The 18,298-nt window shown below is 45.2% G+C and overlaps 1 protein-coding gene across 1 annotated transcript; it reads right to left on the reverse strand.

Moving 5' to 3' along the window:
* Positions 1 to 976: 976 nt before the first annotated feature.
* Positions 977 to 13,682, reverse strand: SLC66A1 (solute carrier family 66 member 1). Its single transcript, XM_063436947.1, has 8 exons — positions 13,502 to 13,682; positions 9,214 to 9,401; positions 6,461 to 6,590; positions 5,464 to 5,551; positions 3,479 to 3,630; positions 2,635 to 2,727; positions 2,245 to 2,430; positions 977 to 1,703 (listed from the first exon to the last, which is right to left on the reverse strand). Exons 2-8 carry the CDS (start codon positions 9,387 to 9,389, stop codon positions 1,617 to 1,619), a joined length of 912 nt encoding a protein of 303 aa, XP_063293017.1. The 5' UTR covers positions 9,390 to 9,401; positions 13,502 to 13,682; the 3' UTR covers positions 977 to 1,616.
* Between the last annotated feature and the right edge of the window lie 4,616 nt (positions 13,683 to 18,298).

The following is an 18,298-nucleotide window of genomic DNA, read 5'->3' on the forward strand; positions in this document are numbered from 1 at the left end:
GTTCGTGGGACATTCGGGGAGAATAACGTGATATCTCTATTTAATGTGGGGGGTGAATCCACAATGAAAATTCAATAGGCACAGTTAACGCATAAAACTAGCAGGAATTGAAGTTTTAAGCCAAGACAGCACGACTGGAAACATTGTCCAGTTACTATGATCTCAGTCGATATTCTCCTTTATTCTGTTTTCTGAAGGACTTAGTTCTCCTATCGAGCTCCTCACCTCAATCCTGTGCATTGTCTTCACCAGAACTGGGACCCAGCCTGCACTTTGAGCTGGGGTGAGTCTCTTAACACCAAAGTCTAATAACAAATGTATCAATGCTGAAAGGGTTATTCCGAGCAGTTTCATTAGCCAACCTGGCTAATATTAATTCTGTGCAAAGTTGGCAACTGGTACCAGACAGCCAATGGCGGTACAACCCATGTCCCCCACTCAGACCGCCCTCGCTGACTCCCTCCGGCACCGTGGGGGTGATGGAGAATAGAATGTGGCTCCCGGACTGGAAAACAAAAGTAACTTTTAGCCCTTTATTTTGGTGGCAAGTCAGGAAGTGCGGCACGGACCAGGCTACGAAGGGTTACTGCAAACAAAACAGTTTTTTGGTTGGAGTAAGCCTTGAACTTGAATCTAAAGCATTAGAATGTGCTTTGTTCATAATAAAAACTAGCTTGGCAACCTATGGCCTCACCCCACGCATGGCCCTAGCTCACAACCGGATATTATCCACATAGCAGCATACACGCCTTGTCAGTGGTGGGCGCAGTAATGTAACCCCCCCCTTTATTTTACAGATTTTTTTATTATCTCCTGTTCAAAGAGCTTTCTGGGAGTCACAAACAGGAATCAGAGCTTTAATAGACATTTTGTGTCTATTACAGAGTGGAAATCTGAAACAAGAATCAATAAAATCAGACAAAGATGATTCTATTCTTTCAATTTTAATAATGTTCATTTTAAAAAAATGTAAAAAAAAAATTCTGAAAAGCAAACACCTGGTACTTGGCCAATGTAAGAGCCCGACTGCGGCTCTCCCACAACTAGAATCTGCTCTGTCTGCCGCTGCGTAAAATGCCCCGAGTCTCATAGACTGAGCCGTTTCCCTTCTACAATTATTGTGCAAAATGATCACAGATGACAGGAGCAGTAATTAGGTCTGTGCTTCTCGTAAGCGGCGAGATTATGTAAACAATCTACAATTTAATACAAAATATTCCCAAGTTATCGAAAAAACATTCTAAAACGAATCCTAAAGTGCTGATATAACTTGTTCCCCCTTTTGTGTGTCTGAACCATTTAAAAATCTGTTTTATCAACCTTGTAATGTCTGGGGGAGTGGTGATGGCTTAAAATAAATATATTTGTTGGTAAAGGGTTAAATGCACATTATTAAACCCAAATAAACTCCACTCCACCCAAACTAGCAGCTTTGCAGCTCAATTCATTTTTTATATTAAGAGAAAGAGACTGAATTCTGTCAAATGTTAAAAAAAAAAAAAATACAAAAGTAAAATTAGGTTTTTATGTATGCTGTGTGAGATGGTGAACTTTGGATACGTCAGTTTCTGAATCTCTTGTCATTTGTCGTCTGGGGAGTAAACTGCATGGTTGGATCAGCTGGATTTCGGGAGGAGAGGGTCTCTCTCCGATGTGTCACTCTCTTGAGCGATTTTACTGAAAGTAAAGAACTGACATATGATCTGAGCCGGAGTAAAGGAAACAAGCGAAATGTAACCAGACACCGTGTATTTAGCTTTTTGTGTGACGCTGCCACATGGAATTCCCAGGGGGCGAAGCTCCGACGCACTGCCTAACAAACACCTCCACCACTTTCTGCCATCTCAGTATGTATCCTTTACCCACCATCCTTCTTTAGCTCTCCAAATTCACCACCCCCGGCAAGGTTATGGTCTGTTTTTATTCTGCTTATTTCCTACTGCCCCCCTCCCACTTCTAAACCAAACATTATACAGATTCAATGATGGTCCTTCTAAGCAGCCTGCATTGGCCACATTGCCCAGGGACCTGCACTGCTTTCTAGTTCCTCAAGATCACCCCAGAGCTGACAGACATCTTTTCCAGTCCCTGGTATCTACTCACAGAGAGGTAAATGAGGTTACTGAATAAGATTGGGGTTAAATGAGCATTGCTCCATTCAGAATTAAAGTGACTGTGGATAAGCTCCACACGCTATTTAATAAGTGAAATGTTGCGCCAGTAAGTGATCACGGTAAAGGATACAAAGACATCAAGTGACATCACCCCCAGACTGCCGACGATCCACGGAAGATGGTGCAGGATGTAGTCACTCTCTGACTGTCCGTTGTCTGGGTTCTTTAGGAGAATGCTTAGCCCGTAAAACAGATTACCCAGAATTACTAGGCAAAACAGAGAAAGGGCCAGACCCTCTGTGGATTTCCTCCGGAACTGGAAAACACACAGAGAAAAGCACATTAACAACGTAACAATGTGCAGCCACGGGTAACCACCTTTACATTCGTTATAATGTGCGGCCACTGATAATCTCTACAACAGGTAATCATGTGTGGTCACAGGCAAGGATCCCTATATCATTAACATATTGCAGCCAAAGGCAGAGATCTCTAGATCAGGAACAATCTGTGTCCTTACATTAGTGACAATCTGTGGCAGCCTGGAACCCAGATAAAGAATCGATGAGACGGATCCTATTGCCATCCCAATAATATCTTGATTGGAGAATGACTGCAGAGAGACAGAGAAAGAATTACAATAAGAAACTGATTAAACAATGGTTTGCCATCCACACTCAGCTCAACATACCAAGAGGTGCTCTGAGCCAACAATGTATGGACTATTTAACGACTACCTTCCATTGTTCTACCATACCAAGTCTTTTCCAAACCATGAAATGGCCTCTAAGCACCAATACAACTGATTGCACAGTCTGCGGTGCAGGGAGTAAACGCTCATATTCGTCTTTTCCAGAACAGATTCTAACTGCGGCAGGAATGACGGCCCTGATCTTTGGGAAACTCGTTGATTCGTTATAAATGTATGTTCAGTAAGGGAGTGATTTTATTTTCCAACTGCTTATAAATTTTACAATTTTAACATGTTAGGGTTTATTTACTAAATAGTGAATTGAAAAACAAATTACAAATTGGAGGTCAAAAGAACAGCTTTGTAAAAAATGTGATCACAGATATTTTTACCTAAATTCTGCAACTCTGTTTTCAATTCACCATTAATGTTTCTGACATGCAGTTCACATTCAATATATGATGGACAATCTACACAGCCCAGATCGTTATGAAGCACATTTTCCCTTTGCACCAATTAGTTGTTCTTTCCACACATCTACCAAAATTTCAATAATGTGACACTTCCGCAACTCCTAACCCTCCAGCTTCTAATTCAGAATGTGCACCCATCTGTCAGTAACCTTACAACTAATACAGCTAATATTAGAGGGTTCCCAGAAGAAATGACCCACCGTGGACCCCGAACCATCGTACGATAGCAACATTCTGCTGTGTATCCTAACTTCATAGTCCACCAAAGGACGTCCAACTCCCCTGTGAAGTGAAATAGCTGCCAATGATCCGAACAGAACAAAGCCACACACTGAGTTAATTCCACGAGACGCTGTTTGGGGAGAGAGAAATTAGCCAATTAGACAGGCTGTGATAACTTTCTTTACAAAAACTAACAAGAAAATGATGAACGCTTTGGATAAAACGCTAGTAGTTGGAAGCACAGCTATAACGAGGTGACAAGCTCTCTCATATTAATTGGCTTTCCAAAGCCACGTATAAATTACTTAATTAGATTTACAGTGGTGAAAGACTCTAGGCAGACACATCACTAAAATATAATGGAGAAGGCAACGGAATATCCAACCATTTATTTTAAAATTCTCAAATTAGAAATGAATTCAGTCTTCCTAAAATTAAAGTCCGAATTCAGATATTGTCAGTGCACAAATTTACTAACTTTACACCCAAAACTGACTGGAGAGTATTGCTGTCTGCAGCAAAATTAACTGGATACAAATATGCCTAATCAGGTTTATAATCGTCACAGCAAAAATAAATAATAAATGAAATAAAAAGAATGTGCACAAACATGCTAAAAAAATAAAAATAAAAAATAAAGCCCTAAAACAATCAGGTGTTTTGGCAGCATCTGGTTAATGTAACTATACCCCACTCCCTCTAACATGTAAACTCACTGAGCAGGCCCTCAATCCATCTGTTACAGTGGCACTATTACCCACTCCCTCTAACATGTAAACTCACCGAGCAGGCCCTCAATCCATCTGTTACAGTGGCACTATTACCCACTCCCTCTAACATGTAAACTCACTGAGCAGGGCCCTCAATCCCTCTGTTACTGTGTCACTATACCCCACTCCCTCTAACATGTAACCTCACTGAGCAGGCCCTCAATCCCTCTGTTACTGTGTCACTATACCCCACTCCCTCTAACATGTAAACTCACTGAGCAGGGCCCTCAATCCCTCTGTTACTGTGTCACTATACCCCACTCCCTCTAACATGTAAACTCACTGAGCAGGGCCTCAATCCCTCTGTTACTGTGTCACTATACCCCCACTCCCTCTAACATGTAAGCTCACTGAGCAGGCCCTCAATCCCTCTGTTACTGTGTCACTATACCCCCACTCCCTCTAACATGTAAGCTCACTGAGCAGGCCCTCAATCCCTCTGTTACTGTGTCACTATACCCCCACTCCCTCTAACATGTAAGCTCACTGAGCAGGGCCTCAATCCCTCTGTTACTGTCACTATACCCCACTCCCTCTAACATGTAAACTCACTGAGCAGGGCCCTCAATCCCTCTGTTACTGTGTCACTATACCCCACTCCCTCTAACATGTAAACTCACTGAGCAGGACCCTCAATCCCTCTGTTACTGTGTCACTATACCCCACTCCCTCTAACATGTAAGCTCACTGAGCAGGGCCCTCATTCCCTCTGTTACTGTGTCACTATAACTCACTCCCTCTAACATGTAAACTCACTGAGCAGGGCCTCAATCCCTCTGTTACTGTGTCACTATACCCCACTCCCTCTAGCATGTAAACTCACTGAGCAGGGCCCTCAATCCCTCTGTTACTGTGTCACTATAACTCACTCCCTCTAACATGTAAGCTCACTGAGCAGGGCCTCAATCCCTCTGTTACTGTGCGTCCATTTGTCTGGTTACAATTGTGTCTGTTAGACCACCCATTGTACATCCCTATGGAATTTGCTGGCGCTATATAAATAATAATAATAATAATAATAATAATAATAAAATGATTACATAAAATATTTCACAACCCCCTTGGGTAAAAAAAACAACAATGAATTAAACATGCAAAAACATTTTTGTCAGTGACTGAAGATAAAACACAATACAACCGTCTCCTGCAATCAGGGAAAGAGCCAGGCACCGTGATACCATGGAGATACTTACATGTCAGGCCCAGATTCCGATACTTGAAATATATGTACAGGACGAGCATCACCAAGTCTGCTATGACATAGTAAATAGCTGTATACGTCTGCAGGGAGAGAAACAAGGCGTTTGATGAGTGCACAGTCCTGTTTAAAATGTAACGCAATAAAAAAAGAAAATAAGGCAGCGGGAACGTTGGCGGTCGTCTCCCAACTCTCTACTCCTCTGCACAATTACACTAAAATCTGATCAATGACATCGCTGGGAGCTGCCATCATGTTTGCGTCGGTGCTATTTTAATTTTTTTCGTCTCAGATTTTGTAATGTTCTGCAAAAAATATAATAAATAAAAAAATGAAATAAAATAACCATTGGAGTCTGCTCATCAAATTCCAATGCTTTCAGAAATCCCTGAAGAATTTGTGAATTTAAAGATCACAGATTTGTATTACTGCCGTCAGTCCTGAGAGCTGGCTGAGTTGATGACTAGTTAGAGTGCAGTATATAATAGGGATGAGGAAGAGAGCTTTTGACCTTTACGGCCCCCGAGGTGCTGAAATCCTCTGCGAATGACATGCCGACAGAGAAAGTCCCAACAGCCAGCAAACCAACCACCCCCGTGTCTACACTGCTGCCATACGGGAGGTTTACCTAAGTGAGGAGCAGATTATAGCGATCAGAGAGAAGGGAGGTTACTGCTCAGGTACACGGAATTGCAATGCACACATCAGAAAAACTGGGCAAAAAGTACTACAAATCAAGGTTTTTGTTCCCTCTATTCATTCCTGCCTCTCAACCTCCTTTCAATATAAACTGAAATAAAACGTTTAACCCCTTAAGGACACATGACATGTGTGACATGTCATGATTCCCTTTTATTCCAGAAGTTTGGTCCTTAAGGGGTTAAAATTAGGAAGAAAAACAAAGTTCAATATATAGAAATGAATGTGCCCCTTTTATTTTTAGGATGTAATCTTACAGATGATAAAACATGGTTGCTCTATGTTAGTTTTACCTGTAGAGGGAGCTGGTGAGATAGAAAGGCACCAACCAGATTACACGTGTCACCGGCCAGCCATCCTAGGAGGAACCAGATGGAGAGAGCTTTGTCCATGTTCCCAGTCTTGCAGGATTTGTAATACTGTCTGCAGAGAGTCATTAAGGAGACAAGCATTAAAGGGAAGGTCCAAATTCCAAAATACATAATCTGGTTAAATGCATTAAAGAAAAAACAATGCAATTATTCATAGAGCAGGGAGCCCAACAGGACACATTGCTGCTCAGTGTTAGAGGATCTGTACAGATAATGCCAACGTGAAATATCCACATTATCGGAGAGCCAGTTGGGGGCAGAATTTGGGTTCCAGGTACAGCTTTTGTCAAACCCAAAAATGGTGTGACAGAACAGGAGAACTGCGACCAAAGACTCCTAAACTGTAACTACATGATAAGCTGTAATAATACAATAAGCTGTAATAATAGAACTGCAACTACGTGATGAGCTGTAATAATACAATAAGCTGTAATAATAGAACTGTAACTACGTGATGAGCTGTAATAATGCAATAAGCTGTAATAATAGAACTGTAACTACGTGATGAGCTGTAATAATGCAATAAGCTGTAATAATAGAGCTGTAACTACGTGATGAGCTGTAATAATACAACAAGCAGTAATAATAGAACTGTAACTACGTGATGAGCTGTAATAATAGAATAAGCTGTAATAATAAAACTGTGATGAGCTGTAATAATGCAATAATCTGTAATAATAGAACTGTAACTATGTGATAAGCTGTAATAATAGAACTGTAATTACGTGAAGAGCCGTAATAATACAATAATCTGTAATAATAATAATAATAACAAAGGATTTAACCAGGAAAGGTACATTTAGATTACTCTGGTTTTCAAGTACGTCCTGGGGACGTTACCTTAGCCCAACATCCAGGGCTTGTAATAACAGAATAGTATAGCCTGGTGAAGTGCTGTAGGATTAAAGAGCTGTAATAATACAATAATGAGATAAGCTGTAATAATACAATAAATTAACTAGAGCAGAATTCATAAGCAAGACACACAAATGTAAAAGCCATTCAGATTTCTGTAATGGGATTGAAGGAGAAGTTGGTTCACAGATTTCTATATAAAATTAACGTTTCCAGAAGCCGCAGTACTTGGCTCTTTGGATTGTCACAGGGGATAGCACGTTAATGATGACTCTAGTTCTCTTTAAGGTTGGAGTTTATTCTCTAAACTGGGAATTGTGGAGAGTTCGTAGGAATTTGCTAATTTTAAGCCGAAATGGAACTATTAACACTATTATATTTCCAATTCGGCTACTTTGGCCTCAAGTTATTCCCTCGTCCAGTCCCCACAATTTGCAGTTTAATAGATAATCCCTCGTGTTTTAAAATAGCAACAATGCCCTGATGGACTGAAGCCTTCGTTACAAAATAATTAAAATTAGACAGACTTCAGTCAAAGAGAAAACGAGACCAAAAACCACATAACGAAATCCTGCTTAGAGGTCACGTGGAAGGAGTAAGGCTATTCATTCATCACTCTCGTGACAAAACCCCAGCACTCGGGAATACTCAGCAATAACTAACTAACCACGTCAGCAGTAATTAAGGTCAGACTGTGAATACAAAAGGCTACAACTGATTGCGCAACTCGAAACAAAACATAAAACTCTGCAATACGCAGGGAAGACCTCTTCTAATGACCTGCAATACGCAGGGAAGACCTCTTCTAATGACCTGCAATACGCAGGGAAGACCTCTTCTAATGACCTGCAATACGCAGGGAAGACCTCTTCTAATGACCTGCAATACACAGGGAAGACCTCTTCTAATGACCTGCAATACACAGGGAAGACCTCTTCTAATGACCTGCAATACGCAGGGAAGACCTCTTCTAATGACCTGCTATACGCAGGGAAGACCTCTTCTAATGACCTGCAATACACAGGGAAGACCTCTTCTAATGACCTGCAATACACAGGGAAGACCTCTTCTAATGACCTGCAATACACAGGGAAGACCTCTTCTAATGACCTGCAATACACAGGGAAGACCTCTTCTAATGACCTGCAATACACAGGGAAGACCTCTTCTAATGACCTGCAATACACAGGGAAGACCTCTTCTAATGACCTGCAATACACAGGGAAGACCTCTTCTAATGACCTGCAATACACAGGGAAGACCTCTTCTAATGACCTGCAATACACAGCGAAGACCTCTTCTAATGACCTGCAATACACAGCGAAGACCTCTTCTAATGACCTGCAATACACAGCGAAGACCTCTTCTAATGACCTGCTATACACAGGGAAGACCTCTTCTAATGATCTGCAATACACAGGGAAGACCTCTAAGGATCTGCAATACACAGGGAAGACCTCCTCTAATGATCTGCAATTCACAGCGAAGACCTCGTATAAGGACCTGCAATACACAGGGAAGACCTCTTCTAATGACCTGCTATACACAGGGAAGACCTCTTCTAATGACCTGCTATACACAGGGAAGACCTCTTCTAATGACCTGCTATACACAGGGAAGACCTCTTCTAATGACCTGCTATACACAGGGAAGACCTCTTCTAATGACCTGCTATACACAGGGAAGACCTCTTCTAATGACCTGCAATACACAGGGAAGACCTCTTCTAATGATCTGCAATACACAGGGAAGACCTCTTATAAGGATCTGCAATACACTGTTGTATGGGATTGCCAAAAATAAATAAAAAACACACTTACGGAAAGGATGCAAAGAAAAAGCACAGGATGGAGATTAACCCCAGATACACACTGGACACATCTCGTCCATCGACTGCGCACTCACTAAACACAGTCATGATCCATCTGGAACCATTGGGACAGTCAGAGAAATTTGATGGTGGGTCTGAATTCCAGTGGGTGTGCTGATCGGCCATATTGTCACAGTCCTACAAACATCACATTAGGGAGAAAGAAAAACTATGGTTAGAGCTAACTCTACCAAGATCCAACATCCTCCAATCACTACGAACAGTGAACAGCCATCCTAGGTTCACACTGATATCAACTGTGGTAGCAAAAATGTCTGTTTAAACATCTCCCATATTCTTCAAATACTTTACTGCATCCACTGGAAGTATATTCCAGGTACCTACTACTCTCTCTGTATCACTGTTAGCCTTTTCTCCTCCCAAGGCTATTGCAGGTATCTACTCCCTTTTCGATATCACTGTTAGCCTTTACTGCTCCCCCTGGTGGGCTATTTCAGGTATCTACTACCCTTTCCATATAACTGTTAGCCTTTACTGCTTCCTCTGGAAGGTTACTCCAGGTATCTACTACCCTTTCTAGATCACTGTTACTGCTCCCACTGGAAGGCTATTCCAGGTATCTACTACACTTACTATACCACTGTTGCTGCTCCCACTGGAAAACTATTCCATGTATATACTACCCCCTTCTATGTCACTGTTCGCATTTGCCTCAATTTCTTAATGGGAAAGCTGCTAAAATTGTAACAAAGGTTGGCCAGTACACAGGTACGTCTCTGATGATGACACATATGAGCATCTGTCCTTGCAAGGACAAGGCAGCACATCAGTCTGGCTATTGTGTTAGTCAGCCCCATTCAGGGCTGCCTATATGCAGTGATGCATAAATCCCCAAATTAGTCCTGTTTGCTCAGCGCATTTAATGAAGCGCTCATTCTGTGCTTTCTGGGGACTAGGCCTCGGGTAGGTGAGAGCAGAGAGCACAGGAAGAGATGGTCTTCTGGGTATAAGGCTATTTATATTTTCTAAAAGCTTGCAGCTGCCTGATGGCCACAGACACCAGCCACGTGGTCACTGTTAAAAAATGGAGCCTTGGACGCAACCATTGTATTATGAATCCTGCAAGCCTATAATCTATGCACATTCCTGGGTTACTCACAGCAATATGTAAATAGACAAATATGTTGATTACTAAAAATCACCCCAATTATGTGCTGTGATGCTGCATAAATACTGTGGCAACACCTATCATTAACAATGAGAACCATTTAAACACTGCTTGATTCACTACATAGAAAATCAGCATTATCCTGTTAATTATATTTCTGGTCCGGTTCAGTCAGTTTGAGGCTCGATTCATTGCTTTCTATGGTGATATTTTAAAGTGGGAAGTAACTACAAACACAGATCTATAGCAGATGGACTGCGCAGCCCTTTTGATTGTCACTGCATTACAGAACTTTGTGGAAATCGTGATCTGTGGGGGGTCCCTGGATTGATTCTACTCGGACTTTGGTTTTAAGTAATAAAAAATAATAACTTAATAGGTGTATGCAATGTACATAGCTCATGTTTACATATAATGAAACGGAATTCAGGGGGAGGAGAGAGACTGGCCAAATCGAGAAAATAAGACAGAAAGAAATAAGGAGAGGGGGAATATAAAGGAAAGGGGAAACTGAGTAAAATCAAAAGAGCAAGTAGGAAGTAAAACAGGGTCAAGGTTTTTAAGAACAGTCAGCTCAACATTAATTCTTAATGTAAAAATGCTTTCACCAAGTATTGAAAAGATAGATTCTTTATTATAAGGAAAAAGATTTGTAAAAAAAAAAAAAAAAAAGAAAGGAGAAAACCTTATCCCTACCTTAGTATCTGACCGGATCCTTCAGCCACATACATATACCTTGGGTCAGGCATCGCAGAGAGGGGGGTCAGGCATCGCAGAGAGGGGGGTCAGGCATCGCAGAGAGGGGGGTCAGGCATCGCAGAGAGGGGGGTCAGGCAGCGCAGAGAGGGGGGTCAGGCAGCGCAGAGAGGGGGGTCAGGCAGCGCAGAGAGGGGGGTCAGGCAGCGCAGAGAGGGGGGTCAGGCAGCGCAGAGAGGGGGGTCAGGCAGCGCAGAGAGGGGGGGTCAGGCAGCGCAGAGAGGGGGGGTCAGGCAGCGCAGAGAGGGGGGGTCAGGCAGCGCAGAGAGGGGGGGTCAGGCAGCGCAGAGAGGGGGGTCAGGCAGCGCAGAGAGGGGGGTCAGGCAGCGCAGAGAGGGGGGTCAGGCAGCGCAGAGAGGGGGGTCAGGCAGCGCAGAGAGGGGGGTCAGGCAGCGCAGAGAGGGGGGTCAGGCAGCGCAGAGAGGGGGGTCAGGCAGCGCAGAGAGGGGGGTCAGGCAGCGCAGAGAGGGGGGTCAGGCAGCGCAGAGAGGGGGGTCAGGCAGCGCAGAGAGGGGGGTCAGGCAGCGCAGAGAGGGGGGTCAGGCAGCGCAGAGAGGGGGGTCAGGCAGCGCAGAGAGGGGGGTCAGGCAGCGCAGAGAGGGGGGTCAGGCAGCGCAGAGAGGGGGGTCAGGCAGCGCAGAGAGGGGGGTCAGGCAGCGCAGAGAGGGGGGTCAGGCAGCGCAGAGAGGGGGGTCAGGCAGCGCAGAGAGGGGGGTCAGGCAGCGCAGAGAGGGGGTCAGGCAGCGCAGAGAGGGGGGTCAGGCAGCGCAGAGAGGGGGGTCAGGCAGCGCAGAGAGGGGGGTCAGGCAGCGCAGAGAGGGGGGTCAGGCAGCGCAGAGAGGGGGGTCAGGCAGCGCAGAGAGGGGGGTCAGGCAGCGCAGAGAGGGGGGTCAGGCAGCGCAGAGAGGGGGGTCAGGCAGCGCAGAGAGGGGGTCAGGCAGCGCAGAGAGGGGGTCAGGCAGCGCAGAGAGGGGGTCAGGCAGCGCAGAGAGGGGGTCAGGCAGCGCAGAGAGGGGGTCAGGCAGCGCAGAGAGGGGGTCAGGCAGCGCAGAGAGAGGGTCAGGCAGCGCAGAGAGAGGGTCAGGCAGCGCAGAGAGAGGGTCAGGCAGCGCAGAGAGAGGGTCAGGCAGCGCAGAGAGGGGGTCAGGCAGCGCAGAGAGGGGGGTCAGGCAGCGCAGAGAGGGGGTCAGGCAGCGCAGAGAGGGGGTCAGGCAGCGCAGAGAGAGGGTCAGGCAGCGCAGAGAGGGGGTCAGGCAGCGCAGAGAGGGGGGTCAGGCAGCGCAGAGAGGGGGTCAGGCAGCGCAGAGAGGGGGTCAGGCAGCGCAGAGAGGGGGTCAGGCAGCGCAGAGATGGGGTCAGGCAGCGCAGAGAGGGGGTCAGGCAGCGCAGAGAGGGGGTCAGGCAGCGCAGAGAGGGGGTCAGGCAGCGCAGAGAGGGGGTCAGGCAGCGCAGAGAGGGGGTCAGGCAGCGCAGAGAGGGGGTCAGGCAGCGCAGAGAGGGGGTCAGGCAGCGCAGAGAGGGGGTCAGGCAGCGCAGAGAGGGGGGTCAGGCAGCGCAGAGAGGGGGGTCAGGCAGCGCAGAGAGGGGGGTCAGGCAGCGCAGAGAGGGGGGTCAGGCAGCGCAGAGAGAGGGTCAGGCAGCGCAGAGAGGGGATCAGGCAGCGCAGAGAGGGGATCAGGCAGCGCAGAGAGGGGATCAGGCAGCGCAGAGAGGGGGTCAGGCAGCGCAGAGAGGGGGTCAGGCAGCGCAGAGAGGGGGTCAGGCAGCGCAGAGAGGGGGTCAGGCAGCGCAGAGAGGGGGTCAGGCAGCGCAGAGAGGGGGTCAGGCAGCGCAGAGAGGGGGTCAGGCAGCGCAGAGAGGGGGTCAGGCAGCGCAGAGAGGGGGTCAGGCAGCGCAGAGAGGGGGTCAGGCAGCGCAGAGAGGGGGTCAGGCAGCGCAGAGAGGGGGCCAGGCAGCGCAGAGAGGGGGTCAGGCAGCGCAGAGAGGGGGGTCAGGCAGCGCAGAGAGGGGGGTCAGGCAGCGCAGAGAGGCGGGTCAGGCAGCGCAGAGAGGGGGGTCAGGCAGCGCACAGAGGGGGGTCAGGCAGCGCACAGAGGGGGGTCAGGCAGCGCAGAGAGGGAGGTCAGGCAGCGCAGAGTAGAGTAGATCCAATAACTGTCACAATAAAACACTGTCAGACCGAAGGTGTATATAAATGGCTGTCTCAAGGAAAGGCTCATTATATTAAAGAATAGTGGCAGGTTCTCCTGTAACACAGTATCTGTAATAGTCCCATATATAGTGTCTCAATATGTCTCTTTTTATAAATAGAGAAACAGTGACCAGCCTCACCAACCGTCACTGAGCCACCTACCTCTCCAGGGATCTCACAGCCAGCCCAGGGTCAGTCCTCAGCCCAGCTGCTTATTATTAATATTATTATAATGAACCATCAGACCCTGCTCTGTGTATAACTCTGTGCACTGAGTCTGTCCCTACACAAAATGAGCATCACTCCCCTGAGTGCACTCACACTGCAAACCCCAACTGACTGCCCTGCACTTCCTGCTTTCAGCACTGATAACAGACTGAGACTACACCGCACGTGACTCGGTCATGTGACTGCCAGCACGTCATGTGACCGCCTGCCTACGTCACTGCTCCTAGTCCTGCTGAGAGCAGATTCCTGTCTAATGGTCTCCAAACAGGAACAGAGACAGTGACTTCCTGTTTAATCACCATTTATAATTATATTTATAAATCATCATTGCTACTCATACCAGCCCTCTATTTACATACCTGCCATGTGTCCCTATTATGGGCATAAATGCATCCCCTCTCATAATATTGTAAAGCGCTACGGATTCTGTTGGCGCTATATAAATGGCAATAATAATAAATAATAATCTGTCCCTCTTTTCTTGGAGCTCCATATTGTTGGTGTATCTGAGTGTATGACAGAGCTCCACACTAATAATACTCCCAGTAATGTGTCTGAGAGTATAACAGAGCTCCACGGCAATAATACTCCCAGTAATGTCTGATTGTATAACAGAGCTCCACAGCAATAATACTCCCAGTAATGTGTCTGAGTGTATAACAGAGCTCCACAGCAATAATACTCCCAGTAATGTGTCTGAGCGTATAACAGAGCTCCACAGCAATAATACTCCCAGTAATGTGTCTGAGTGTATAACAGGGCTCCACAGCAATAATACTCCCAATAATGTGTCTGAGCGTATAACAGAGCTCCACAGCAATAATACTCCCAGTAATGTGTCTGAGTGTATCACAGAGCTCCACAGCAATAATACTCCCAGTAATGTGTCTGAGTGTATAACAGAGCTCCACATCAATAATACTCCCAGTAATGTGTCTGAGTGTATAACAGAGCTCCACAGCAATAATACTCCCAGTAATGTGTCTGAGTGTTTAACAGAGCTCCACACTAATAATACTCCCAGTAATGTGTCTGAGTGTATAACAGAGCTCCACAGTAATAATACTCCCAGTAATGTGTCTGAGTGTATAACAGAGCTCCACAGCAATAATACTCCCAGTAATGTGTCTGAGTGTATGACAGAGTTCCACATCAGTAACACTCCCAGTAATGTGTCTGAGTGTATAACAGAGCTCCACAGCAATAATACTCCCAGTAATGTCTGATTGTATAACAGAGCTCCACAGTAATAATACTCCCAGTAATGTGTCTGAGTGTATAACAGAGCTCCACACTAATAATACTCCCAGTAATGTGTCTGAGTGTATAACAGAGCTCGACAGCAATAATACTCCCAGTAATGTGTCTGAGTGTATAACAGAGCTCCACAGTAATAATACTCCCAGTAATGTGTCTGAGTGTATAACAGAGCTCCACAGCAATAATACTCCTAGTAATATGTATAACGGAGCTCCACAGCAATAATACCCCCAGTAATGTGTCTGAGTGTATAACAGAGCTCCACAGCAATAATACTCCTAGTAATATGTATAACGGAGCTCCACAGCAATAATACCCCCAGTAATGTGTCTGAGTGTATAACAGAGCTCCACGGCAATAATACTCCCAGTAATGTGTCTGAGTGTATAACAGAGCTCCACAGCAATAATACTCCCAGTAATGTGTCTTTGTGTATAACAGTGCTCCACAGCAACAATACTTCCAGTAATGTGTCTGAGTGTATAACAGAGCTCTACAGCAATAATACTCCCATTAATGTATCTGAGTGTATAACAGAGCTCCACAGCAATAATACTCCCAGTAATGTGTCTGAGTGTATAACAGAGCTCCACAGCAATAATACCCCCAGTAATGTGTCTGAGTGTATAACATAGCTCTCTTCCTCCAGAGAGTCATGCAGGAATAGCTTTTACAAGAGCTCGAAGAATCCAGTGGAGTGTAGTGATTATAGCAGTCCCTTGTAGTGATATGGCAGTTTCCCCCAATAACAGACAAGACTCTAGATTGAGGATGAAGTAAGTCTGTTTAATGGAAGCCACAGCTGGCCTTTTATGCAGGTTTCTCAACAAGTTTGACGCCCAGGTGGACCTTGTTGGGTGCAGGGGCACAAAGTGTACAAGCCAATAAAAACAATGTGACAATGAATGACACTCCCACATACAGTAAACAATCCCTCCCCTCTGCCTGTGATATAACTAAGGCAGACAATGCATTAACTTACCGTATATACTCGAGTATAAGCCGACCCGAATATAAGCCGAGGCCCCTAATTTTATCCCAAAAAACTGGGAAAACTTATTGACTCGAGTATAAGACTAGGGTGGGAAATGCAACAGCTACTGGTAAATTTCTAAATAAAATTAGATCCTAAAAAAAATATATTAATTGAATATTTATTTACAGTGTGTGTATAATGAATGCAGTGTGTGCGTATGTGTGTGTGTGTGTGAGTGCAGCGTGTGTGTATGAGTGCAGTGTGTGTGTGCATGAATGCAGTGTGTGAATGCAGTGTGTGCAGGGCCGGTGCAAGGATATTTGCTGCTGTAGGCAAAAAATTTTTTGCCGCCCCCTCCCCCCCATATGTCCTGACTTCCCCTCCTCCTCCCTCAGTGGTCCTTACCTCCCCACCCCCGTGTTCCTTCACTCCCCCCCCCAGTGGTCCTGACTCACCCCTCCCCCAGTGGTCCTGACTCACCCCTCCCCTAGTGGTCCTTACCCTCCCCTCCTCTAGTGGTCCTTACCCTCCCCTCCCCTAGTGGTCCTGTTATGGTACTTTTTCAGTAAACCAAAATGTTTAAGTGTCTATCTGTTCCTGTCCAAATTAAAGAGAATTGAATTGCGTATATACGCTGAAGTAATTCAGTCTGACACACGGAGTTCAGGTTAAAATAACTTCGAGGAAATTTATTGGCAAGTTCAGAATCAGAGGGCGCGCAGGCCCTTTTAAGAGACATTTTCGTCATCATTGATTATCAAGATATCAGTGAATAAACATCATTAATTGGATTAATTGTTAAGTGTCTGGGTTAGTGTCCACCTATCAATATAATTAATTGGATCAAAAGCTAAGTGGTTAGTTCCGTGTCCACCCACCAAGAGGTGGTACTTTTTCGGACACGGGTGGGGGACAAGGGGTCTTGAGCGTCATTTTACTCGGTCGGTGATGTCAAATCTCGTGGTTAGGTGCAAGGTCTCTTATGAATAGAACATTTCATTACTACTGTGTTCTCATGGCCTTTAAATTATACTATGTTGCGAGTTAGGGGAAATTCAACAGTTCCTGGGTTAGTCATATCCTTATGGAGAATACAGTCTTTGTCTATTGTATTAGATGTGCTGAGAAATACTGTCATGTAATGTAGTTTTAAAATGAACAAGTCAGGTTAGGAGGACAAAATGGAGGATTGTAGAAGTCAGGTTAGGAGGACAAAATGGAGGATTGTCACAGTATAAAGTTAAAATGGAGTTAGTGCAATAATTGAATACAAGTACAATAAGGTTTTTTAAATAATCCCACATCAGTCCCCCCTATGAAATGTTAGATTCTAAGAGATAAAACTTTATTAAGTTAGTACCAGGAAGACGTGTTAACCCAAAGGCACAGAAACCCTGTGGCCGCTAGCTAGGTGTTAATGCAAAGTGCAAGGCTGTCCCTAGTTCTGACCCTGATAGGCTAACTCATCCGTCAGTATGGCTCTCGAACACTTCACACCCATGGGTATCCCATGGCAGCTAATCCACCACTTCTCCAACACGGGGCCTTTACCATTCACTGACAGATGCTGTCCCTAAGGTGGTCCCTTCCTAGAACTCTCGCACTTTATCATCAAAAGGGATGGATTGCAGCGGCAAACAGGGTGAGTTGAGATCCTGGAAATCTTGGTCATCAACATCAAGTAGTGTGAAAGTGGGTGCCGCTTGGTCAATAGTCTTCGTGAGAGCTTTCCTCAGGCAGGGGAAGACACAACAAAAGAGAAGAGCAAAGATAAAAAAAGAAATTAGTATTGCCATACCAATATGCATTAAAGCCTTTTTCCAACCCGTCATCCAACCAAACCATCTGTCCCAGGGATCTTTTATCCCGGAATTCCTTTTTAATTCTTCTGAGAGGTCATTTAATTTTGCTATGGCTAATGTAACTTTACCATTAGGACCTGTGTTTTCTGGGATGTAGGTACAACATGTCATGGTGTCGGGCAAAATTTTACATACCCCTCCTTTTTCGGCTAGGATCATATCCAGGGCTATTCTATTTTGGAAGGCCATTTGGGATGTTGCCTGCAATTGTTCGGCTAATCCCTGGAGGGCATCTCTGGTGTAATTAACGAAACGCTGTTGATTGTAATAAATGTAGTTTATCCAATTTAAGTTCTTGTTTGCAGTAACTATGGTAAAAATTGATTCAAATCCTGCAGCAACTTCATCTCTTGCTTTAAATTCATTGGGTACCCCCCTAGGCACCCCAATGGCATCAATGTAAATGTGAGGGTCAAAACTTCCTTTTACTGGGGCTTCACGCTTGGCCTTAGTGTGGCTGGACTCATGGGTGTTGGTGTGTGTGTCAGAAATAATGTGTATAGGCATAATGGCCTTGGCCAATGTACACTCCCCCCACCACTCTGTGTCCATTCTGGATCTTAACTGTAAATCCCCACACAACCAGTAAATATCTCCCAGTGACCTAGTGTGCTGCTGCAGCAAACGTACAGG

This window comes from Pelobates fuscus, chromosome 11 (assembly GCF_036172605.1).
Source record: "Pelobates fuscus isolate aPelFus1 chromosome 11, aPelFus1.pri, whole genome shotgun sequence".
Classification (NCBI taxonomy): Eukaryota; Metazoa; Chordata; class Amphibia; order Anura; family Pelobatidae; genus Pelobates; species Pelobates fuscus.